The following is a 26,518-nucleotide window of genomic DNA, read 5'->3' as shown; positions in this document are numbered from 1 at the left end:
CTACTATCATGACATCAATAACACACTGACCTACTATCATGACATCAATAACACACTGACCTACTATCATGACATCAATAACACACTGACCTACTGACCTACTATCATGACATCAATAACACACTGACCTACTATCATGACATCAATAACACACTGACCTACTATCATGACATCAATAACACACTGACCTACTGTCAAATAAAATCAAATGTTATTTGTCACATGCGCCGAATACAACAGGTGTAGACCTTACCGTGAAATACTTACTTACAAGCCCTTAACCAACAATGCAGTTCAAGAAATAGAGTTAAGAAAATATTTACTAAATAAAGTAAAGTAAAAAATAAAATGAAAAGTAACACAGTAAAATAACGAGGCTATATACAGGGGGTACTGGTACCAAGTCAATGTGTGGGCTACAGGTTAGTCCAGGTAATAATGAGGCTATATACAGGGGGTACCAGTACCTAGTCAATGGGCTGGGGTACAGGTTAGTCCAGGTAATAATGAGGCTATATACAGGGGGTACCGGTACTGAGTCAATGTGCTGGGGTACAGGTTAGTCCAGGTAATAACGAGGCTATATACAGGGGGTACCGGTACTGAGTCAATGGGCTGGGGTACAGGTTAGTCCAGGTAATAATAAGGCTATATACAGGGGGTACCGGTACTGAGTCAATGGGCTGGGGTACAGGTTAGTCCAAGTAATAACGAGGCTATATACAGGGGGTACCGGTACCGAGTCAATGTGCTGGGGTACAGGTTAGTCCAAGTAATATGTACATGTAGGTAGGAGTAAAGTGACTATGCAAAGATAATAAACAGCGAGTAGCAGCAGTGTTTATAAAAATATAAAAATAAAATTGGTCATTTAGCAGACGCTCTTATCCAGAGCGTAGGTCAATGTAAATAGTCCGGGTGGCCATTTGATTAATTGTTCAGCAGTCTTATGTCTTGGGGGTAGAAGCTGTTAAGGAGCCTTTTGGACCTAGACTTGGCGCTCCGGTACCGCTTGACATGTGGTAGCAGAGAGAACAGTCTATGACTGGAGTCTTTGACAATTATTAGGACCTTCCTCTGACACCGCCCATGCCAAATCTATTCAGTCTCCTGAGGGGGAAAAGGTGTTGTCGTGCCCTCTTCACGACTGTCTTGGTGTGTTTGGACCATGACAGTTTGTTGGTGATATGGACACCAAGGAACTTGAAACTCTCGACCCGCTCCATTACAGCCCTGTCGATGTGAGTGGGGGCGTGTTCGGCCCTACTTTTCCTGTAGTCCAAGATCAGCTCCTTTGTCTTGGTCACGTTGAGGGAGAGGTTGTTATCCTGGCATCACACTGCCAGGTCTCTGACCTCCTCCCTATAGGCTGTCTCATCGTTGTCTGTGATCAGGCCTACCACTGTTGTGTCGTCGGCAAACTTAATGATGGTGTTGGAGTCCTGCTTGGCAACGCAGTCGTGGGTGAACAGGGAGTACAGGAGGGGACTAAGCACACACCCCTGAGGGGCCCCCGTGTTGAGGATCAGTGTGGCAGATGTGTTGTTGCCTACCCTTACCACCTGGGGGCGGCCCATCAGGAAGTCCAGGATCCAGTTGCAGAGGGAGGTGTTTAGTAACAGGGTTCTTAGCTTAGTGATGAGCTTTGAGGGCACTATGGTGTTGAACTCTGAGCTGCACTCAATGAATAGCATTCTCACGTAGGTGTTCTTCTTGTCCAGGTGGGAAAGGGCAGTGTGGAGCGCAATAGAGATTGCATCATCTGTGGATCTGTTGGGGCGGTATGCGAATTAGAGTGGGTCTAGGATTTCCGGGATGATGGTGTTGATGTGAGCCATGACCAGCCTTTCAAAGCACTTCATGGCTGCCGGCGTGAGTGCTATGGGGCGGTAGTCATTTAGGCAGATTACCTTCACTTTCTTGGGCACAGGGACTATGGTGGTCTGCTTGAAACATGTAGGTATTACAGACTCGGTCAGGGAGAGGTTGAAAATGTCAGTGAAAACACTTGCCAGTTGGTCAGCGCATGCTCTGAGTCCGTCTGGCCCTGTGGCCTTGTGAATGTGGACTTGTTTAAAGGTCTTACTCACATCGGCTACGGCGAGCGTGATCACACAGTCGTCAGGAACAGCTGGTGCTCTCATGCATGCTTCAGCGTTGCTTGCCTTGAAGCGAGCATAAAAGGTATTTAGCTCGTCTGGTAGGCTCGCGTCTGGGTTTCCCTTTGTAGTCCATAATAGTTTGTCAGTTTGATAGTCGTTCTTTACATTATGTGTGACTCTGTGAATAAGGAAGTGGTCAGATGATGCAGGACTGTTTTGCTAGCACAGACTGGAATATTTTCTGGGATTCATCCAATGGCATTGAGTGAGGAGTATACCACCTCAGTCACCGGCTTCATCAATAAGTGCATCGAAAACGTTGTCCCCACAGTGACCGTACGTACATGTCCCAACCAGAAGCCATGGATTACAGGCAACATCCGCACTGAGCTAAAGGCTAGAGCTGCCGCTTTCAAGGAGCGGGACACTAATCTGGACGCTTATAAGAAATCCTGCTTTGCCCTCAGATGAACCATCAAACAGGCAAAGAGTCAATACAGGACTAAGATTGAATCCTAGTACACTGGCCCTGCATCAGCTGACCACTTCATTATTGACAGAGTCACTGGTACTTCCTGATTTAAGTTTTTGCTTGAAAGCAGGAATCAGGAGGATATAAGTATGGTCAGATTTGCCAAATGGAGGGCGAGGGAGAGCTTTGTATGCGTCTCTGTGTGTGGAGTAAAGGTGGTCTAGAGTTTTTTTTCCTCTGGTTGCACAGGTGCACATGTGACCTCAATAACACACTGACCTACTAACATGAACTCTATAACACACTGACCTACTAACATGAACTCAATAACACACTGACCTACTAACATGAACTCTATAACACACTGACCTACTAACATGAACTCTATAACACACTGACCTACTAACATGAACTCAATAACACACTGACCTACTAACATGAACTCTATAACACACTGACCTACTAACATGAACTCAATAACACACTGACCTACTAACATGAACTCAATAACACACTGACCTACTAACATGAACTCTATAACACACTGACCTACTAACATGAACTCAATAACACACTGACCTACTAACATGACCTCTATAACACACTGACCTACTAACATGACCTCTATAACACACTGACCTACTAACATGACCTCTATAACACACTGACCTACTAACATGAACTCTATAACACACTGACCTACTAACATGACCTCTATAACACACTGACCTACTAACATGAACTCTATAACACACTGACCTACTAACATGACCTCTATAACACACTGACCTACTAACATGAACTCTATAACACACTGACCTACTATTGTCACGCCCTGGCTCTGGGGACTCTTGTATGTTGAGCCAGGGTGTTAGTTTCGTTGTGTAGTGTCTATGTTTCGTTTCCTATGTTCTGTTCTAGGTTATGTGTTTCTATGTTGGCCGGGGTGGTTCTCAATCAGAGGCAACGAGAATCAGCTGTTGCTTGTTGTCTCTGATTGGGAACCATACTTAGGCAGCCTTTTGTGCACTTGTGTTTCGTGGGATCTTGTTCCGTGTAGGTTTGTGTTATTGACCGAGGACTTCACGTATCGTTTTGTTGTTTTGTGTTGTAATTAAAAGTACCTATTAAAGTATGTACTCATATCACGCTGCGCCTTGGTCCGCTCATTATGATGATCGTGACAACTATCATGACCTCAAAACAAACTGTAAATACCTACTATTATGATCCCCAAAACACATACTGTAAAGACCTACTATCATGACCCCAATAACACACTGACCTACTATCATGACATCAATAACACACTGACCTACTATCATGACCTCAATAACTGTAAAGACCTACTATCATGACCTCAATAACACAGTGACCTACTATCATGACCTCAATAACACACTGACCTACTATCATGACCTCAATAACACACTGACCTACTATCATGACATCAATAACACAGTGACCTACTATCATGACCTCAATAACATATTGTAAAGACCTACTATCATGACCTCAATAACACACTGACCTACTATCATGACCTCAATAACATACTGACCTACTATCATGATCCCAATAACATACTGTAAAGACCTACTATCATGACCTCAATAACACAGTGACCTACTATCATGACCTCAATAACATATTGTAAAGACCTACTATCATGACCTCAATAACACAGTGACCTACTATCATGACCTCAATAACATATTGTAAAGACCTACTATCATGACCTCAATAACACACTGACCTACTATCATGACCTCAATAACACAGTGACCTACTATCATGACCTCAATAACATATTGTAAAGACCTACTATCATGACCTCAATAACACAGTGACCTACTATCATGACCTCAATAACACAGTGACCTACTATCATGACCTCAATAACTGTAAAGACCTACTATCATGACCTCAATAACACACACTGTAAAGAAATACTATCATGACCTCAATAACACACTAATACAAAACTCATTAGATGATGCTGGAATCAGACTATACGCTAATATACCATACATTAGCTGCTGGATACAGACAGTACTGTACTGTACGCCAATATACCATTCATTAGATGATGCTGGATACAGACAGTACTGTACTGTACACAAATATACCATTCATTAGATGATGCTGGATACAGACAGTACTGTACTGTACGCCAATATGCCACACATTAGATGTTCCACAATACAGACAGAATGTAGGGCCATGGTGGCTGGTGAGGGGGTGAGGGCTATGGTGGCTGGTGAGGTAAGGGGATGTGGGGGTGAGGGCTATGGTGGCTGGTGAGGGGGTGAGGGCTATGGTGGCTGGTGAGGGGGTGAGGGCTATGGTGGCTGGTGAGGTAAGGGGATGTGGGGGTGAGGGTTATGGTGGCTGGTGAGGGGGTGAGGGCTATGGTGGGTGGTCAGGTAGGGTGTGAGAGGGTGAGGCTATGGTGGGTGATCAGGTAGAGGGTGAGAGGGTGAGGTGGGTGGTCAGGTAGGGTGTGAGAGGGTGAGGCTATGGTGGGTGATCAGGTAGGGGGTGAGAGGGTGAGGTGGGTGGTCAGGTAGGGGGTGAGAGGGTGAGGGTTATGGTGGGTGGTCAGGTAGAGTATGAGAGGGTGAGGTGGGTGGTCAGGTAGGGGGTGAGAGGGTGAGAGGGTGAGGTGGGTGGTCAGGTAGGGGGTGAGAGGGTGAGGTGGGTGGTCAGGTAGGGGGTGAGAGGGTGAGGTGTCTGTTGCTCAGGATGACAACGACCAGCAGAACTATAATTATTAACGGCTGTACTGGTAACCAGGTAAACACACTCCACTATCCATCTGGTAACCAGGTAAACACACTCCACTATCCATCTGGTAACCAGGTAAACACACTCCACTATCCATCTGGTAACCAGGTAAACACACTCCACTATCCATCTGGTAACCAGGTAAACACACTCCACTATCCATCCTTCTGCAGCACAGCAGGGATCAGTAGACTGATATGACAGAGCACCAAGTCAACAGTTACGCTGATAGCTACACTGATATGACAGAGCACCAAGTCAACAGTTATGCTGATAGCTACACTGATATGACAGAGCACCAAGTCAACAGTTATGCTGATAGCTACACTGATATGACAGAGCACCAAGTCAACAGTTATGCTGATAGCTACACTGCTATGACAGAGCACCAAGTCAACAGTTATGCTGATAGCTACACTGATATGACAGAGCACCAAGTCAACAGTTATGCTGATAGCTACACTGATATGACAGAGCACCAAGTCAACAGTTATGCTGATAGCTTCACTGATATGACAGAGCACCAAGTCAACAGTTATGCTGATAGCTACACTGATATGACAGAGCACCAAGTCAACAGTTACGCTGATAGCTACACTGATATGACAGAGCACCAAGTCAACAGTTACGCTGATAGCTACACTGATATGACAGAGCACCAAGTCAACAGTTACGCTGATAGCTACACTGATATGACAGAGCACCAAGTCAACAGTTACGCTGATAGCTACACTGATATGACAGAGCACCAAGTCAACAGTTACGCTGATAGCTACACTGATATGACAGAGCACCAAGTCAACAGTTACGCTGATAGCTACACTGATATGACAGAGCACCAAGTCAACAGTTATGCTGATAGCTACACTGATATGACAGAGCACCAAGTCAACAGTTATGCTGATAGCTACACTGATATGACAGAGCACCAAGTCAACAGTTATGCTGATAGCTTCACTGATATGACAGAGCACCAAGTCAACAGTTATGCTGATAGCTACACTGATATGACAGAGCACCAAGTCAACAGTTACGCTGATAGCTACACTGATATGACAGAGCACCAAGTCAACAGTTACGCTGATAGCTACACTGATATGACAGAGCACCAAGTCAACAGTTACGCTGATAGCTACACTGATATGACAGAGCACCAAGTCAACAGTTACGCTGATAGCTACACTGATATGACAGAGCACCAAGTCAACAGTTACGCTGATAGCTACACTGATATGACAGAGCACCAAGTCAACAGTTATGCTGATAGCTACACTGATATGACAGAGCACCAAGTCAACAGTTATGCTGATAGCTACACTGATATGACAAAGCACCAAGTCAACAGTTATGCTGATAGCTACACTGATATGACAGAGCACCAAGTCAACAGTTATGCCGATAGCTACACTGATATGACAGAGCACCAAGTCAACAGTTATGCTGATAGCTACACTGATATGACAGAGCACCAAGTCAACAGTTATGCTGATAGCTACACTGATATGACAGAGCACCAAGTCAACAGTTATGCCGATAGCTACACTGATATGACAGAGCACCAAGTCAACAGTTATGCTGATAGCTACACTGATATGACAGAGCACCAAGTCAACAGTTATGCTGATAGCTACACTGATATGACAGAGCACCAAGTCAACAGTTACGCTGATAGCTACACTGATATGACAGAGCACCAAGTCAACAGTTATGCTGATAGCTACACTGATATGACAGAGCACCAAGTCAACAGTTACGCTGATAGCTACACTGATATGACAGAGCACCAAGTCAACAGTTATGCTGATAGCTACACTGATATGACAGAGCACCAAGTCAACAGTTATGCTGATAGCTACACTGATATGACAAAGCACCAAGTCAACAGTTATGCTGATAGCTACACTGATATGACAGAGCACCAAGTCAACAGTTATGCCGATAGCTACACTGATATGACAGAGCACCAAGTCAACAGTTATGCTGATAGCTACACTGATATGACAGAGCACCAAGTCAACAGTTATGCTGATAGCTACACTGATATGACAGAGCACCAAGTCAACAGTTATGCCGATAGCTACACTGATATGACAGAGCACCAAGTCAACAGTTATGCTGATAGCTACACTGATATGACAGAGCACCAAGTCAACAGTTATGCTGATAGCTACACTGATATGACAGAGCACCAAGTCAACAGTTACGCTGATAGCTACACTGATATGACAGAGCACCAAGTCAACAGTTATGCTGATAGCTACACTGATATGACAGAGCACCAAGTCAACAGTTACGCTGATAGCTACACTGATATGACAGAGCACCAAGTCAACAGTTATGCTGATAGCTACACTGATATGACAGAGCACCAAGTCAACAGTTATGCTGATAGCTTCACTGCTTGTCTTCTCTATACTGTATGTCCCTCCAACTCAACTCTGGACCTGGAAGTCAGTTCCACTGCATTTTTTCATGGATCCCCTCTAATCAGGGACTGATTTAGACCTGGGATATCAGGTGGGTACAATTAATAAATCAGGTCGAACAGAAAACCAGCAGGCTCCAGACCTCATAGGGTAAGAATTGAATACCCCTGGACTATCCAGTCTGATAAGAGTTGAATACCCCTGGACTATCCAGTCTGATAAGAGTTGAATACCCCTGGACTAACCAGTCTGATAAGAGTTGAATACCCCTGGACTATCCAGTCTGATAAGAGTTGAATACCCCTGGACTATCCAGTCTGATAAGAGTTGAATACCCCTGGACTATCCAGTCTGATAAGAGTTGAATACCCCCTGGACTATCCAGTCTGATAAGAGTTGAATACCCCTGGACTATCCAGTCTGATAAGAGTTGAATACCCCTGGACTATCCAGTCTGATAAGAGTTGAATACCCCTGGACTATCCAGTCTGATAAGAGTTGAATACCCCTGGACTATCCAGTCTGATAAGAGTTGAATACCCCTGGACTATCCAGTCTGATAAGAGTTGAATACCCCTGGACTATCCAGTCTGATAAGAGTTGAATACCCCTGGACTATCCAGTCTGATAAGAGTTGAATACCCCTGGACTATCCAGTCTGATAAGAGTTGAATACCCCTGCTGTATGTGATGTCGCTGATGTTAGCTTTCTATAAACAGAGGAGCAGATCAACTGAAAGACATGGCAGAGGACCAGATCAACTGAAAGACATGGCAGAGGACCAGATCAACTGAAAGACATGGCAGAGGACCAGATCAACTGAAAGACATGGCAGAGGACCAACTCTTTTTGTCTGTATGTGACTAGCGATCAGCAGACAAGTAGGACTATGGCAAAGAACCAACTTTACAGCTATGTGATGTTGTTAGCTTCTGTGTCGTTAGTTACATGGCAGTGGACCAACTTTACAGCTATGTGATGTTGTTAGCTTCTGTGTCGTTAGTTATATGGCAGTGGACCAACTTTCCATATGCATGGACTGTATGTGACATTAGCTGTTCTATACACTGACCAGCTGGTCCTTTATTTGTCCCTGTCTGTCTGTCTGTCTGTCTGTCTGTCTGTCTGTCTGTCTTTCTGTCTTTCTATCAATATGATGGATTCTACAGTTCTATGAATGGTTTGTAAACAAAGGGTCAAGGAACAGTTCAGTTGCTACAGCTTCAGATTGAACAAGGCTGCTGAAGCTCTTAACAAAATGTGGAAAAAGTCAAGGGGTCTAAAAGAACACTGTTACCTTAAAAAGTCAGGAGCCCTGGTGATCATGTTTTCAAAGTCAGCGAAGGACAGTTTGCTATCTCCGTCTAGGTCAGTCTCTTCGATGGCCTTCTCACAGACCAGGGTGACCTCTTCAGGGCTCAGCTCCTCTCTCGTCAGCTTGTTCAACGTCTTCTCTAGGTCCTCCTTACACAGGAAGTTATCCACGTTGAAATCTACACACACACACACACACACACACAGGATGTTAACCACTTTGAAATCTAACACAGAAAGTTCCATAGGTGGTGAATCCCAAACCAGCTCCCTCGGAAGGCCCTCCGTTGTCATGTGTTACTGATGAAACTCAGCTCCCTCGGAAGGCCCTCCGTTGTCATGTGTTACTGATGAAACTCAGCTCCCTCGGAAGGCCCTCCGTTGTCATGGTGACTTTAAGAGGGGTGATCAAATAATCTCATCCATTTCGGGAGGCTGGTTCCACGGGAGGAAATTCCCCCTGTCATTTTACAAGTTATAAACTTCAGTAACAGTTAAACATTTAATTTGGAGGTATGTCAAGCCTCAAAGCCAGACACAAACAGATACAGGTGGCTCATAATTAGGCGCCTAAATTATTTTGTGTGAAATTGCGCTACAAAGAAATGATGCTGCGCGTTATGGATTAGCACTATCTGGTGTATGTGACAATAAAACCATTTATTTTATTATTTTTGTGCTTGCAGCTGGCTCGGTCGAAGTGACTATCCGAGGGTCTAATCAGCTCCTACTCCAGGGTTCTTCAATTCCGGTCCTCGAGGGCCGAAACACTTCTGGTTTTTATTTCTACCTGGTAGTTAATTGCACTCACCTGGTGTCCCAGGTCTGAATTAGCCCCTGATTAGAAGGAGAGGATGAAAAACAGAGGTGTTTCCGCCCTCCAGGACCAGAATTGAAGAACCCTGTCCTACACCCTCCATCATTGGTAGATGGTCCTCTGTAGCTCAGCTGGTAGAGCACGGCGCTTGTAACGCCAAGGTAGTGGGTTCGATCCCCGGGACCACCCATACACAAAAATGTATGCACGCATGACTGTAAGTCGCTTTAGATAAAAGCGTCTGCTAAATGGCATATTATTATTATTATCATTAGTACCTAAGCTTTGGGACACTTAATGTCATCGGGTAGGGTTAACTTTATAACTAAATGTTTTTTCTACAAAATGTTGAAATGTGCCGTTTTCACATATGTATACACTGGTATTGTGGGATATTGAAAAGGAAGTTAAAAAGTGGTGGAATTGCCCTTTAACAGAGATTAATGTAGGATTAAATATGATTATCATATACAGTGCCTTCAGAAGGTATTCACACCCTTTGACTTTTTTCACATTTTGCTGTGTTACAAAGTGGGATTAAAATGGATTTAATCGTAATGTTTGGTCAACGATCTACACAAAATACTCTGTAATGTTTGGTCAACGATCTACACAAAATACTCTGTAATGTTTGTTCAACGATCTACACAAAATACTCTGTAATGTTTGGTCAACGATCTACACTAAATACTCTGTAATGTTTGGTCAACGATCTACACAAAATACTCTGCAATGTTTGGTCAACGATCTACACAAAATACTCTGTAATGTTTGGTCAACGATCTACACAAAATACTCTGTAATGTTTGGTCAACGATCTACACAAAATACTCTGTAATGTTTGGTCAACGATCTACACTAAATACTCTGTAATGTTTGGTCAACGATCTACACAAAATACTCTGTAATGTTTGGTCAACGATCTACACAAAATACTCTGTAATGTTTGGTCAACGATCTACACTAAATACTCTGTAATGTTTGGTCAACGATCTACACAAAATACTCTGTAATGTTTGGTCAACGATCTACACAAAATACTCTGTAATGTTTGGTCAACGATCTACACAAAATACTCTGTAATGTTTGGTCAACGATCTACACTAAATACTCTGTAATGTTTGGTCAACGATCTACACAAAATACTCTGTAATGTTTGGTCAACGATCTACACAAAATACTCTGTAATGTTTGGTCAACGATCTACACAAAATACTCTGTATTGTGAAAAAATGGAAACGTGTATTGTGTGTAGATCAGTGACAAAAAATCTCAATCTGATCTATTTTTACTTCAGGCTGAAACACAACAACATGTGGAAAAGGTCAAGGGGTGTGACTCCTTTCTGAAGGCGTACTCACCGTATATTTTGAAGGCGTAGATGGCCTTGAGCTCCCTGGGGGCCATCTCACTGAGGACAGAGAACATATCCACAAAGTCGTTGAAGCTCAGGTTCCCCGCTCCGTCCTCAGAGAAGGACTCCACGATCCTGTTCCTGAATGGGTTCTCCTAAAGGACACACAGTGAGAGGGGGAGACAAGGCAAGGCTGTCATCACTCATACATCTCTGTCTATGCAATCTTGTTTTTCTGGATTTATTTGTTGTTATTCTGTCTCTCACTGTTCAAAAAAACCTACCATTATAATTATAGACTGTTCATGTCTTTGTCAGTGGGCAAACGTACAAAATCAGCAGGGGATCAAATACTTTTTTACCTCACTGTACGCACGCACCACTTTTCCATTATTACTTTTTTTGACTTTCTTGAAACAAATAATTTTTTACATTTCACTTCACCAATTTTGACTATTTTGTGTATGTCCAGTACATGAAATCCAAATAAAAATCCATTTAAATTACAGGTTGCACTGCAACAAAACAGGAAAAAAATTATTTTGCAAAGCACTGTATGTGCCTTTCAAAATCAACTCCAATCAATTGAAAGTGGGGAAAAAAAGTATTTAGTCAGCCACCAATTGTACAAGTTCTCCCACTTAAAAAGATGAGAGAGGCCTGTAATTTTCATCATAGGTACACGTCAACTATGACAGACAAATTGAGGAAAAAAAATCCAGAAAACCACATTGTAGGATTTTTAATGAATTTATTTGCAAATTATGGTGGAAAATAAGTATTTGGTCACCTACAAACAAGCAAGATATCTGGCTCTTACAGACCTGTAACTTCTTATTTAAGAGGTTCCTCTGTCCTCCACTCGTTACCTGTATTAATGGCACCTGTTTGAACTTGTTATCAGTATAAAAGACACCTGTCCACAACTTCAAACAGTCACACTCCAAACTCCACTATGGCCAAGACCAAAGAGCTGTCAAAGGACACCAGAAACAAAATTGTAGACCTGCACCAGGCTGGGAAGACTGAATCTGCAATAGGTAAGCAGCTTGGTTTGAAGAAATCAACTGTGGGAGCAATTATTAGGAAATGGAAGACATACAAGACCACTGATAATCTCCCTTGATCTGGGGCTCCATGGAAGATCTCACCCCGTGGGGTCAAAATGATCACAAGAACGGTGAGCAAAAATCCCAGAACCACACGGGGGTGGAAACATCATGGTTTGGGGCTGTTTTTCTGCAAAGGGACCAGGACGACTGATCCGTGTAAAGGAAAGAATGAATGGGGCCATGTATCGTGAGATTTTTAGTGAAAACCTCCTTCCAAGGGCATTGAAGATGAAACGTGGCTGGGTCTTTCAGCATCCCAAACACACCGCCCGGGCAACGAAGGAGTGGCTTCATAAGAAGCATTTCAAGGTCCTGGAGTTGCCTAGCCAGTCTCCAGATCTCAACGCCATAGAAAATCTTTGGAGGGAGTTGAAAGTCCATGTTGCCCAGCGACAGCCCCAAAACATCACTGCTCTAGAGGAGATCTGCACGGAGGAATGGGCCAAAATACCAGCAACAGTGTGTGAAAACCTTGTGAAGACTTACAGAAAACGTTTGACCTGTGTCATTGCCAACAAAGGGTATATAACAAAGTATTGAGAAACTTTTGTTATTGACCAAATACTTATTTTCCACCATAATTTGCAAATAAATTCATTAAAAATCCTACAATGTGATTTTCTGGATTTTTTTTCCTCATTTTGTCTGTCATAGTTGACGTGTACCTATGATGAAAATTACAGGCCTCTCTCATCTTTTTAAGTAGGAGAACTTGGACCAATGGTGGCTGACTAAATACTTTTTTCCCCCACTGTATGTGTGTATGGATGTGTGTGTTTATGTGTGTATGTATACAGTGGGGGAAAAAAGTATTTAGTCAGCCACCAATTGTGCAAGTTCTCCCACTTAAAAAGATGAGAGAGGCCTGTCATTTTCATGTATCTTCAATGCCCTTGCTGATGGAAGGAGGTTTTCACTCAAAATCTCACATTGTATGATTTTTAAGTAATTCATTTTCATTTTATTGCATGACATAAGTATTTGATCACCTACCAACCAGTAAGAATTACGGCTCTCACAGACCTGTTAGTTTTTCTTTAAGAAGCCCTCCTGTTCTCCACTCATTACCTGTATTAACTGCACCTGTTTGAACTCGTTACCTGTATAAAAGACACCTGTCCACACACTCAATCAAACAGACTCCAACCTCTCCACAATGGCTAAGACCAGAGAGCTGTGTAAGGACATCAGGGATAAAATTGTAGACCTGCACAAGGCTGGGATGGGCTACAGGACAATAGGCAAGCAGCTTGGTGAGAAGGCAACAACTGTTGGCGCAATTATTAGAAAATGGAAAAGTTCAAGATGACGGTCAATTACCCTCGGTCTGGGGCTCCATGCAAGATCTCACCTCGTGGGGCATCAATGATCACGAGGAAGGTGAGGGATCAGCCCAGAACTACACGGCAGGACCTGGTCAATGACCTGAAGAGAGCTGGGACCACAGTCTCAAAGAAAACCATTAGTAACACACTACGCCGTCATAGATTAAAATCCTGCAGCGCACGCAAGGTCCCCCTGCTCAAGCAAGCGCATGTCCAGGCCCGTCTGAAGTTTGCCAATGACCATCTGGATGATCCAGAGGAGGAATGGGAGAAGGTCATGTGGTCTGATGAGACAAAAATATAGCTTTTTGGTCTAAACTCCACTCGCCGTGTTTGGAGGAAGAAGAAGGATGAGTACAACCCCAAGAACACCATCCCAACCGTGAAGCATGGAGGTGGAAACATCATTCTTTGGGGATACTTTTCTGCAAAGGGGACAGGACGACTGCACCGTATTGAGGGGAGGATGGATGGGGCCATGTATCGCGAAATCTTGGCCAACAACCTCCTTCCCTCAGTAAGAGCATTGAAGATGGGTCGTGGCTGGGTCTTCCAGCATGACAACGACCCGAAACACACAGCCAGGGCAACTAAGGAGTGGCTCCGTAAGAAGCATCTCAATGTCCTGGAGTGGCCTAGCCAGTCTCCAGACCTGAACCCAATAGAAAATCTTTGGAGGGAGCTGAAAGTCCGTATTGCCCAGCGACAGCCCCGAAACCTGAAGGATCTGGAGAAGGTCTGTATGGAGGAGTGGGCCAAAATCCCTGCTGCAGTGTGTGCAAACCTGGTCAAGACCTACAGGAAACGTATGATCTCTGTAATTGCAAACAAAGGATTCTGTACCAAATATTAAGTTCTGCTTTGCTGATGTATCAAATACATATGTCATGCAATAAAATGCAAATGAATTACTTAAAAATCATACAATGTGATTGTCTGGATTTTTGTTTTAGATTCCGTCTCTCACAGTTGAAGTGTACCTATGTTAAAAATTACAGACCTCTACATGCTTCGTAAGTAGGAAAACCTGCAAAATTGGCAGTGTATCAAATACTTGTTCTCCCCACTGTATATATATATATATAAATAAAAAACATGGGGGATTGGAAGTGATGCAGACAATTACATTGATGGAAGTTACAATCTATCTGCAATATTAAGCTGATCTACCCCCCCTAAATATATTTTATATTTGAGATTCTTCAAATAGCCACCCTTTGCCTTGATAACAGCTTTGCACACTCATGGCATTCTCTCAACCAGCTTCATGAGGTAGTCACCTGGAATGCATTTCAATTAACAGGTGTGCCTTGTTAAAAGTTAATTTGTGGAATTTCTTTCCTTCTTAATGCGTTTGAGCCAATCAGTTGTGTTATCACAAGGTACAGTTGAAGTCGGAAGTTTACATACACCTTTGCCAAATACATTTAAACTCAGTTTTTCACAATACCTGACATTTAATCCTAGTAAAAATTCCCTGTCTTAGGTCAGTTAGGATCACCACTTTATTTTAAGAATGTGAAATGTCTGAAAAATAGTAGAGAGAATTATTTATTTCAGCTTTTATTTCTTTCATCACATTCCCAGTGGGTCAGAAGTTTACATACACTCAATTAGTATTTAGTAGCATTTTCTTTAAATTGTTTAACTTGGGTCAAACGTTTCGGGTAGCCTTCCACAAGCTTCCCACAATAGGTTGGGTGAATTTTGGCCCATTCCTCCTGACAGAGCTGGTGTAACTGATTCAGGTTTGTAGGCCTCCTTGCTCGCACACACTTTTTCAGTACTGCCCACAGATTTTCTATAGAATTGAGGTCAGGGCTTTGTGATGACCACTGTGACCACCTTGACTTTGTTGTCCTTAAGCCATTTTGCCACAAGTTTGGAAGTATGCTTGGGGTCATTGTCCATTTGGAAGACCCATTTGCGACCAAGCTTTAACTTCCTGACTGATGTCTTGAGATGTTGCTTCAATATATCCACATAATTTTCCTTCCTCATGATGCCATCTATTTTGTGAAGTGCACCAGTCCCTCCTGCAGCAAAGCACCCCCACAGCATGATCCTGCCACACCCGTGCTTCACGGTTGGGATGGTGTTCTTCGGCTTGCAAGCACCACCTTTTTCCTCCAAACATAACGATGGTCATTATGGCCAAACAGTTCTATTTTTGTTTAATCAGACCAGAGGACATTTCTCCAAAAAGTACGATCTTGTCCCCATGTGCAGTTGCAAACCGTAGTCTGGCTTTTTTATGGCGGTTATGGAGCAGTGGCTTCTTCCTTGCTGAGCGACCTTTCAAATTATGTTGATATAGGACTTGTTTACTGTGGTTATAGATACTTTTGTACCTGTTTCCTCCAGTATCTTCACAAAGTCCTTTGCTGTTGTTCTGGGATTGATTTGCACTTTTCGCACCAAAGTACGTTAATCTCTAGGAGACAGAACGCATCTCCTTCCTGAGCGGTAAGATGGCTGCATGGTCCCATGGTGTTTATACTTGCGTACTATTGTTTGTACAGATGAACGTGGTACATTCAGTCGTTTGGAAATTGCTCCCAAGGATGAACCAGACTTGTGGAGGTCTACAATGTTTTTTCTGAGGTCTTGGCTGATTTCTTTTGATTTTCCCATGATGTCAAGCAAAGAGACACTTAGTTTGAAGGTAGGCCTTGAAATACATCCACAGGTACACCTCCAATTTACTCAAATGATGTCAATTAGCCTATCAGAAGCTTCTAAAGCCATGACATCTTTTTCTGGAATTTTCCAAGCTGTTTAAAGGCACAGTCAACTTATTGTATGTAAACTTCTGACCCACTGGAATTGTGATACAGTGAATTATAAGTGAAAGAATCTGTCTGTAAACAATTGTTGGAAAAATTACTTGTTTCATGCACAAAGTAGATGTCCTAACCAACTTGCCAAAACTATAGTTTTTTAACAAGAAATGTGTGGAGTGGTTGAAAAACGAGTTTTAATGACTCCAACCTAAGTGTATGTAAACTTCCGACTTCAACTGTAAGGGTGGTATACAGAAGATAGCCCTATTTGGTGAAGCTATAGAGACTGAACTAGTTCCTCCAGCTATAGAGACTGAACTAGTTCCTCCAGCTATAGAGACTGAACTAGTTCCTCCAGCTATAGAGACTGAACTAGTTCCGCCAGCTATAGAGACTGAACTAGTTCCTCCAGCTATAGAGACTGAACTAGTTATTCCAGCTATAGAGACTGACCTAGTTATTCCAGCTATAGAGACTGAACTAGTTCCTCCAGCTATAGAGACTGAACTAGTTCCTCCAACCAAAGAGACTGAACTAGTTCCTCCAGCTATAGAGACTGAACTAGTTCCTCCAGCTATAGAGACTGAACTAGTTATTCCAGCTATAGAGACTGACCTAGTTATTCCAGCTATAGAGACTGAACTAGTTCCTCCAGCTATAGAGACTGAACTAGTTCCTCCAGCTATAGAGACTGAACTAGTTCCTCCAGCTATAGAGACTGAACTAGTTCCTCCAACAATAGAGACTGAACTAGTTATTCCAGCTATAGAGACTGACCTAGTTCCTCCAGCTGTAGAGACTGAACTAGTTCCTCCAGCTATAGAGACTGAACTAGTTCCTCCAGCTATAGAGACTGAACTAGTTCCTCCAGCTATAGAGACTGAACTAGTTCCTCCAGCTATAGAGACTGAACTAGTTCCTCCAGCTATAGAGACTGAACTAGTTCCTCCAGCTATAGAGACTGAACTAGTTCCTCCAGCTATAGAGACTGAACTAGTTCCTCCAGCTATAGAGACTGAACTAGTTCCTCCAGCTATAGAGACTGAACTAGTTCCTCCAGCTATAGAGACTGAACTAGTTCCTCCAGCTATAGAGACTGAACTAGTTCCTCCAGCTATTGAAACTGAACTAGTTCCTCCAGCTATAGAGACTGAACTAGTTCCTCCAGCTATAGAGACTGAACTAGTTCCTCCAGCTATAGAGACTGAACTAGTTCCTCCAGCTATAGAGACTGAACTAGTTCCTCCAGCTATAGAGGCTGAACTAGTTTTCCAGCTATAGAGACTGAACTAGTTCCTCCAGCTATAGAGACTGAACTAGTTCCTCCAGCTATAGAGACTGAACTAGTTCCTCCAGCTATAGAGACTGAACTAGTTCCTCCAGCTATAGAGACTGAACTAGTTCCTCCAGCTATAGAGACTGAACTAGTTTTCCAGCTATAGAGACTGAACTAGTTCCTCCAGCTATAGAGACTGAACTAGTTTTCCAGCTATAGAGACTGAACTAGTTCCTCCAGCTATAGAGACTGAACTAGTTCCTCCAGCTATAGAGACTGAACTAGTTCCTCCAGCTATAGAGACTGAACTAGTTCCTCCAGCTATAGAGACTGAACTAGTTTTCCAGCTATAGAGACTGAACTAGTTCCTCCAGCTATAGAGACTGAACTAGTTCCTCCAGCTATTGAAACTGAACTAGTTCTTCCAGCTATAGAGACTGAACTAGTTCCTCCAGCTATAGAGACTGAACTAGTTTTCCAGCTATAGAGACTGAACTAGTTCCTCCAGCTATAGAGACTGAACTAGTTCCTCCAGCTATAGAGACTGAACTAGTTTTCCAGCTATAGAGACTGAACTAGTTCCTCCAGCTATAGAGACTGAACTAGTTCCTCCAGCTATAGAGACTGAACTAGTTCCTCCAGCTATAGAGACTGAACTAGTTTTCCAGCTATAGAGACTGAACTAGTTCCTCCAGCTATAGAGACTGAACTAGTTCCTCCAGCTATTGAAACTGAACTAGTTCTTCCAGCTATAGAGACTGAACTAGTTCCTCCAACAATAGAGACTGAACTAGTTCCTCCAGCTATTGAAACTGAACTAGTTCTTCCAGCTATAGAGACTGAACTAGTTCCTCCAGCTATAGAGACTGAACTAGTTTTCCAGCTATAGAGACTGAACTAGTTCCTCCAGCTATAGAGACTGAACTAGTTCCTCCAGCTATAGAGACTGAACTAGTTTTCCAGCTATAGAGACTGAACTAGTTCCTCCAGCTATAGAGACTGAACTAGTTCCTCTAGCTATAGAGACTGAACTAGTTCCTCCAGCTATAGAGACTGAACTAGTTCCTCCAGCTATAGAGACTGAACTAGTTTTCCAGCTATAGAGACTGAACTAGTTCCTCCAGCTATAGAGACTGAACTAGTTCCTCCAGCTATTGAAACTGAACTAGTTCTTCCAGCAATAGAGACTGAACTAGTTCCTCCAACAATAGAGACTGAACTAGTTCCTCCAGCTATTGAAACTGAACTAGTTCTTCCAGCTATAGAGACTGACCTAGTTCCTCCAGCTATAGAGACTGAACTAGTTCCTCCAGCTATAGAGACTGAACTAGTTCCTCCAGCTATTGAAACTGAACTAGTTCTTCCAGCTATAGATACTGAACATATTTGCCACCCTTTGCCTTGATGACAGCTTTGCACACCCTTGGCATTCTCTCAACCACCTTCATGAGGTAGTCACCTGCATTTCAATTAACAGGTGTGCCTTGTTAAAAGTTAATTTGTGGAATTTATTTCCTTCTTAATGAGCCAATCAGTTGTGTTGTGACAAGGTAGGGGTGGTACTGTCATGAGCCTCTCACTCCACCGGGTTACCACCTTAATTTTCTTCCACTCTGCTCACCACTCTCTCTACTCAGCCTAACTAGCTCCACCTGTCCCTGCTCTGCTCTGCTCTAATTACTCTGCCAGCTGCGCTGCATTACCCACTACCTCTCCCAGTATTTAAGGCCCTGTCTTTCAGCTCTCCGGTGTCAGATCGTCTGCAAAGCTCACACCCGGAACCTGTTTGCTCGCGCTTCTGGCTCACCCTGGTTTTGTGACCCCGGACCTGCCTGATTTTTGGATACTCTTCTGCCCCAGGAGATCCAGACCTGCTTCTGCCATTACGACTCCTGACTACTCTTCAATCCCGGTAACTCTGACCAGCCTTCTGCCTTGCTACTACGTATTTTGGATTTCCCTTGAACTGTACTGCTGCCTTGTTTCATTCCGCCCTGTTGTGTCTGTGTCTCCCCCCCCCAGGACTTCTGGACCACCCACCACCGGCTTCATAGGACGCATCGCTGCCACTGGGGGGGGCACAGACCCAGCACATTGGACGGGATCCCGGTTACCCCTGGAACCTTCATTCACTCCCTACTTCCCTTTTCCCTTAAGTTTTAATAAACTTTCTGGTGTGACGCAATTGTGGTCCTCTGGTCGTCTGTCTGAACCGTGACAGTACGATCTGACCATTATGGACTCAGCGCACACTTTCCCCGACATGGAAACCGATGAGCATGAGCAGCAGTTCCAGCAGCAGCAACAACAACTCGCCATGATCATTCAACTCCTCACCAACCTTACCCCAGCCAGTCTGCCCACCAGCCCTGCCCCCGAGTTACCTGCCCCGGTCATTGCAGCCGCTGCTCCGGAACCCAAGATTGGAAACCCCGAGCGGTTCAACGGCGATTCAACCCAGGTCCGGCCATTCCTGACTAGCTGCCGACTTCAGTTCTCCTTGCAGCCAAGGACCTTCGCCACGGAGGGGGCTAAGGTTGGGTATGCCATCACTCACCTGACGGGCCGAGCTCGACTCTGGGGAACAGCAGAGTTCGAACGTCAAACCCCCGCATGTGCAACCTTCGACCTGTTTGCTGAGGAGATGCTGAAGGTGTTTGACCTGGATTCACCAACCGCAGAGGCGTCTCGTGAACTGTTCAGTATTCGACAAGGCAGACGTACAGTCGCAGACCATTCCATCGACTTCCGAACCCTGGCTAGACGAAGTTCTTGGAACACACCATCGTTGGTGGACGCGTTCTTCCATAGTTTGGCTGACTATATCAAGGACGAGTTGGTCTCCCATGAACTGCCTTCCACTCTTGATGAAGCCATCGCACTGACTGTCAGGATCGACAGAAGGATACAGACCCGTCGTCGTGAGAGGGGGCGCCAAGGTCCACCTACTACCGGCATTCGGAGAGATCCGACTGGGCTCCTGTCATCTACTGCCACTCACCCAGGTCAGCTTGATCAGTCTGAGCCTATGGAGATTGGGCGAGCCTCTCTCACTCCTGCAGAGCGCCAGCGCCGCTTCACCTCAAACCTCTGCCTCTATTGTGGAGGTGATGGACATCGTGTGGTAACCTGCCCTTTAAAGGGCCGAAGCTCACCGGGCATAGGGGGAGTCCGGTTGAGTTCAATGACCATCCAGTCCTCCGACCGCAAACCCCTGCTGCAAGTTCACCTCCGCCTCTCTGACTCAACTCACACCCTGGCTGCTCTGGTGGATTCTGGCGCCGAGGCCAACATAATGGACATCAAGCTGGCACGCCAACTGGGACTGGAGAACCTCCGTTTGACACCTCCTATTCCTGCCCGGGCACTGGACGGACACTTACTCGGATCGGTCACTCATGTCACGGCCCCGGTCTCGATGGGTCTGTCCGGAAACCATCAAGAAACTATCCAGTTTCACCTGCTCCCCTCTCCAGGCCAACCCCTCATCCTGGGTTACCCATGGCTCCGCCGGCACAACCCTCAGCTCGACTGGGTGACCGGGGTGATCAGGGAGTGGGGAGAGGACTGCCACCGAACCTGCCTGCTTGCTGCCGCACTACCCCCTCGGCCAGTACCTACTAACTCCGCTCCTGACCTCTCCAATGTCCCAGAATGCTACCATGGTCTCAGAGAGGTGTTTAACAAAGCAAGAGCCACATCTCTGCCCCCTCACCGACCGTACGACTGTGCCATCGACCTCCTCCCTGGAACAGCCCCTCCAAAGGGTCGTCTTTATTCGTTGTCTGCTCCTGAAAGAAAGTCCATGGAGGACTACATCAATGGCTCTCTGTCCGCAGGATTAATCCGTTCATCTTCATCTCCTGCTGGTGCTGGCTTCTTCTTTGTGGGGAAGAAGGACGGATCTCTTCGCCCCTGCATCGACTACAGGGGACTCAACGACATCACAGTGAAAAACCGTTACCCTCTGCCTCTGCTCACCTCTGCTTTTGAGTTGCTCCAGGGAGCCACTGTTTTTACCAAGTTGGATCTCAGAAACGCTTACCACCTAGTGCGGATCCGGGAGGGAGATGAATGGAAAACCGCATTCAATACACCAACAGGCCACTACGAGTATCTGGTTATGCCTTTTGGCCTCACCAATGCTCCTGCTGTGTTCCAGGCTCTAGTGAATGATGTACTGCGGGACATGTTAAACAAGTTTGTCTTCGTTTACCTGGATGACATCTTAATCTACTCCAGAAACCTGTCTGAACACACCCGCCATGTCCAGCAAGTCCTTCATCGTCTTCTGGAGAATTCCCTCTACGCCAAGGCAGAGAAATGTGAGTTTCACGTCAAGACAGTGGCCTTCCTGGGGTACATAGTGGCAGAGGGAAGTATCCAAATGGATCCTGCCAAAGTATCAGCAGTCACTTCATGGCCAGTTCCGGAGAACAGAAAGAAGCTGCAACAGTTTCTGGGGTTTGCTAACTTCTATAGAAAGTTTATCCGGAACTACAGTACCGTTGCTGCCCCTCTCACTGCTCTAACCAGCACCAAGCAACCCTTCACCTGGACCCCAGCAGCCGACAAAGCCTTCAGTACCCTCAAGGTGAGGTTCACCTCCGCTCCCATCCTCCAGATGCCTGATGTGGACCGGCAATTCATTGTGGAGGTGGACGCCTCGGATGTGGGAGTTGGTGCTGTGATTTCTCAGTGGGCTGCGGAGGATAGGAAGCTCCATCCCTGTGCCTTTTTCTCACGTCGGTTGTCCCCCTCTGAGTGCAATTACGACATAGGGAACCGTGAGCTGCTGGCTGTGAAGCTTGCCTTGGAGGAGTGGCGTCACTGGCTGGAGGGGTCCACCATTCCATTTCTCGTTTGGACCGATCATAAGAACTTGGAGTACATCCGCACGGCCAAACGGTTGAACTCCAGGCAGTCCCGCTGGGCCCTGTTCTTCACCAGGTTTAATTTCACTCTGTCATACCGGCCTGGATCACGCAACACCAAGCCAGACGCCCTCTCCCGTCAATTCCAGAAGGATGACACCCCCTCCAAGGACCCTGTGTCGATTCTGCCAAGTCCCTGCATCGTTGCAGCTCTGACCTGGGCTGTTGAGGAACAGGTGCTGGAGGCTCTCCGTAACCAGCCAGGTCCCAGCACTTGCCCAGCTGACCGCCTTTTTGTCCCCGAAGACCTGAGGTCCCAGGTCGTTCAGTGGGGACATGACTCCCGCCTAGCTTGTCACCCTGGCTCCACCCGCACTTACAACCTGCTCGCCCAGAGGTTCTGGTGGCCCTCTCTGAGGAAGGATGTACGGGAATTCGTCCAAGCCTGCCCCATCTGCAACCAACACAAGTCGTCCTGCCAGCCCCCAGCCGGATTGCTGCAGCCCCTGCCTGTGCCCAGACGTCCCTGGTCTCACATCGCCCTTGACTTTGTCACGGGGCTGCCCCCTTCAAGTGGCATGACCGTCATTCTCACCATAGTTGACCGTTTCAGCAAGATGGCACACTTCATTCCCCTCCCCAAGCTCCCAACCGCCAAGGAGACCGCCCAGGTGGTCCTGGAACACGTCTTCCGGATCCACGGACTGCCAAAGGATGTAGTTTCTGACCGTGGTCCACAATTCTCCTCCGCTTTTTGGAAGGAGTTCTGTCACCTGCTGGGAGCCACAGTCAGTCTGACTTCCGGATTCCATCCCCAATCCAATGGGCAGTCAGAGCGGGCTAATCAGGAGCTCGAGAAGGCACTGCGATGCATGACTTCACGCAACCCCCACTCCTGGTCGCAGCAATTGACATGGGTGGAGTACGCACACAATTCTCTGACCTGCTCTGCCATCGGTATGTCCCCTTTCCAATGTGTTTATGGATACCAGCCTCCTCTATTTGCCAGCCAGGAAGAGGAGGTTACTTGCCCATCTGCACTTGCTTTTGCCCGTCGATGTCGCCGCACCTGGTCACAAGCCCGAGCCACACTCCTCAGATCCGTTGCCAGCTACACTACCGGGGCCAACCGTCGGAGCATTCCTGCTCCCACCTACCATGTTGGTCAAAGGGTGTGGTTGTCATCGAAGAACCTGCCACTCAGGGTGGAGTCGCAGAAGCTGGCACCTCGGTTCATTGGCCCATTCCCTATCATAAGAGTGATTAGCCCAACTGCTGTCCGGCTCCAACTGCCTAATTCCCTGAGGGTGCACCCCACTTTCCATGTGTCTAAGATTAAGCCCATCCATGAGAGTCCGCTGGTCCCTGCTGCGCCTTGTCCTCCTCCTCCACGGCTCGTCGATGGTGGTCTGGTTTACACCGTCCGCCGCCTGCTTCGGTCCAGACGGAGGGGTAGGGGTCTCCAGTACCTCATTGACTGGGAGGGCTATGGACCTGAGGAAAGGACCTGGGTGCCAGCTAGTCGGATTGTGGATAGGACTCTCATCACCGCTTTCCACCAACGGCATCCTGATCAACCTGCAATCCGTAGGGGCCGCCCCAGAGGGGTCCCTAACCGTCCTGCCCGCTCGGCTTCCTGTCCTGTGCCTGATCCTGTCTCGGGACCTGTCCCATCTCCCGACCACGGCCCTCCGGCTTCCTCCGAGGATGAGGACGTTCACTCGGACCGTTCGGAGGAGTTCTAGCCCTCCTCCGGCTCCCCTCCTCCCGCCCGGCGTGGTGTTGCTCTTGGGACTTCTGGGGCCGTCCCTTGGGGGGGGGGTTCTGTCATGAGCCTCTCACTCCACCGGGTTACCACCTTAATTTTCTTCCACTCTGCTCACCACTCTCTCTACTCAGCCTAACTAGCTCCACCTGTCCCTGCTCTGCTCTGCTCTAATTACTCTGCCAGCTGCGCTGCATTACCCACTACCTCTCCCAGTATTTAAGGCCCTGTCTTTCAGCTCTCCGGTGTCAGATCGTCTGCAAAGCTCACACCCGGAACCTGTTTGCTCGCGCTTCTGGCTCACCCTGGTTTTGTGACCCCGGACCTGCCTGATTTTTGGATACTCTTCTGCCCCAGGAGATCCAGACCTGCTTCTGCCATTACGACTCCTGACTACTCTTCAATCCCGGTAACTCTGACCAGCCTTCTGCCTTGCTACTACGTATTTTGGATTTCCCTTGAACTGTACTGCTGCCTTGTTTCATTCCGCCCTGTTGTGTCTGTGTCTCCCCCCCCCAGGACTTCTGGACCACCCACCACCGGCTTCATAGGACGCATCGCTGCCACTGGGGGGGGCACAGACCCAGCACATTGGACGGGATCCCGGTTACCCCTGGAACCTTCATTCACTCCCTACTTCCCTTTTCCCTTAAGTTTTAATAAACTTTCTGGTGTGACGCAATTGTGGTCCTCTGGTCGTCTGTCTGAACCGTGACAGGTACACAGAAGATAGCCCTATTTGGTAAAAGACCAAGTCCATATTATGGCAAGAACAGCTCAAATAAGCAAAGAGTCAATACGGCAAATGTCAAGAACTTTGAAAGTTTCTTCAAGTGCAGTCGCAAAACCATCAAGCGCTATGATGAAACTGGCTCTCATGAGGACTGCCACAGGAATGGAAGACCCAGAGTTACCTCTGCTGCAGAGGATAAGTTCATTAGAGTTACCAGCCTCAGAAATTGCTGCCCAAATAAATGCTTCACAGAGTTCAACTCACAGACACATCAACTGTTCAGAGGGGTCTATGTGAATCAGGCCTTCATGGTCGAATTGCTGCTACAACAAAAAACACTACTAAAGGACACCAATAAGAAGAAGAGACCTGCTTGGGCCAAGAAACACGAGGAATGGACATTAGACCGGTTGAAATTTGTCCTTTGGTCTGGAGTCCAAATTTGAGATTTTTGGTTACAACCACCGTGTCTTTGTGAGACACGGTGTGGGTGAACGGATTATCTCTGCATGTGTATTTCCCACTGTAAGGCATGGAGGAGGAGGTGTGATGGTGTGGGGGTGCTTTGCTGGTGACACTGTCTGTGATTTATTTAGAATTCAAGGCACACTTAACCAGCATGGCTACCACAGCATTCTGCAACAATACGCCATCCCATCTGGTTTGGGCTTAGTGGGACTATGATTTGTTTTTCAACAGGACAATGACCCAACACACCTCTAGGCTGTGTAAGGGCTATTTTACCAAGAAGGAGAGTGATGGAGTGCTGCATCAGATGACCTGGCCTCCACAATCCCCAGACCTCAACCCAATTGAGATGCTTTGGGATGAGTCGGACGGCAGAGTGAAGGAAAAGCAGCCAACAAGTGCTCAGCATATGTGGGAACTTCTTCAAGACTGTTGGAAAAGCATTCCAGGTGAAGCTGGTTGAGAGAATGCCAAGAGTGTGCAAAGCTGTCATTTTTTTGGTTACTACATGATTCCATATGTGTTATTTGATCGTTTTGATGTCTTCACTATTATTCTACAATTTAGAAAATAGTAAAAATGAGTAGGTGTGTCCAAAGTATTGACTGGTACTCTATATAAATTAGCAAACATTTCTAAAAACCTGTTTTCGCTTTGTCATTATGCGGTATTGTGTATAGATTGATGAGGAACATTTTTATTTAATCAATTTTAGAATAAGGCTGTAACTTAACAAAATGTGGAAAAAGTAAAGGGGTCTGAATACTTTCGAATGCACTGTATAATGTATTTATCCGGTCAAGCATGGTGGTGGTAGTGTGATGGTTTGGGGATGCTTTGCTGCCTCAGGACTTGGACGACTTGCCTTAATAGAAGGAACCATACATTATGCTCCGTATCAGAGAATTC

At 45.8% G+C, this 26,518-nt stretch overlaps 1 protein-coding gene across 2 annotated transcripts in view; it reads right to left on the bottom strand.

The window, feature by feature from the left end:
- LOC311134891 (calcium and integrin-binding family member 2-like) overlaps positions 1-26,518 on the bottom strand; it is a gene marked incomplete at both ends in the record, with an annotated part of 125,760 nt that overhangs the window by 136 nt on the left and 99,106 nt on the right. For both annotated transcript variants that reach the window (XM_084168656.1, XM_084168657.1), the window contains 2 exons: positions 9,086-9,281; positions 11,281-11,428. In XM_084168656.1, the coding sequence (XP_084024782.1) occupies positions 9,086-9,281; positions 11,281-11,428 (344 nt within the window). The remainder of the gene's footprint in view (positions 1-9,085; positions 9,282-11,280; positions 11,429-26,518) is intronic.

This window comes from Coregonus lavaretus (assembly GCF_964263955.1).
Source record: "Coregonus lavaretus genome assembly, chromosome: 9".
Taxonomy (NCBI): domain Eukaryota; kingdom Metazoa; phylum Chordata; class Actinopteri; order Salmoniformes; family Salmonidae; genus Coregonus; species Coregonus lavaretus.
Note: the sequence above shows the minus strand (reverse complement) of the source record. Positions and strands in the feature narration are given on the sequence as shown.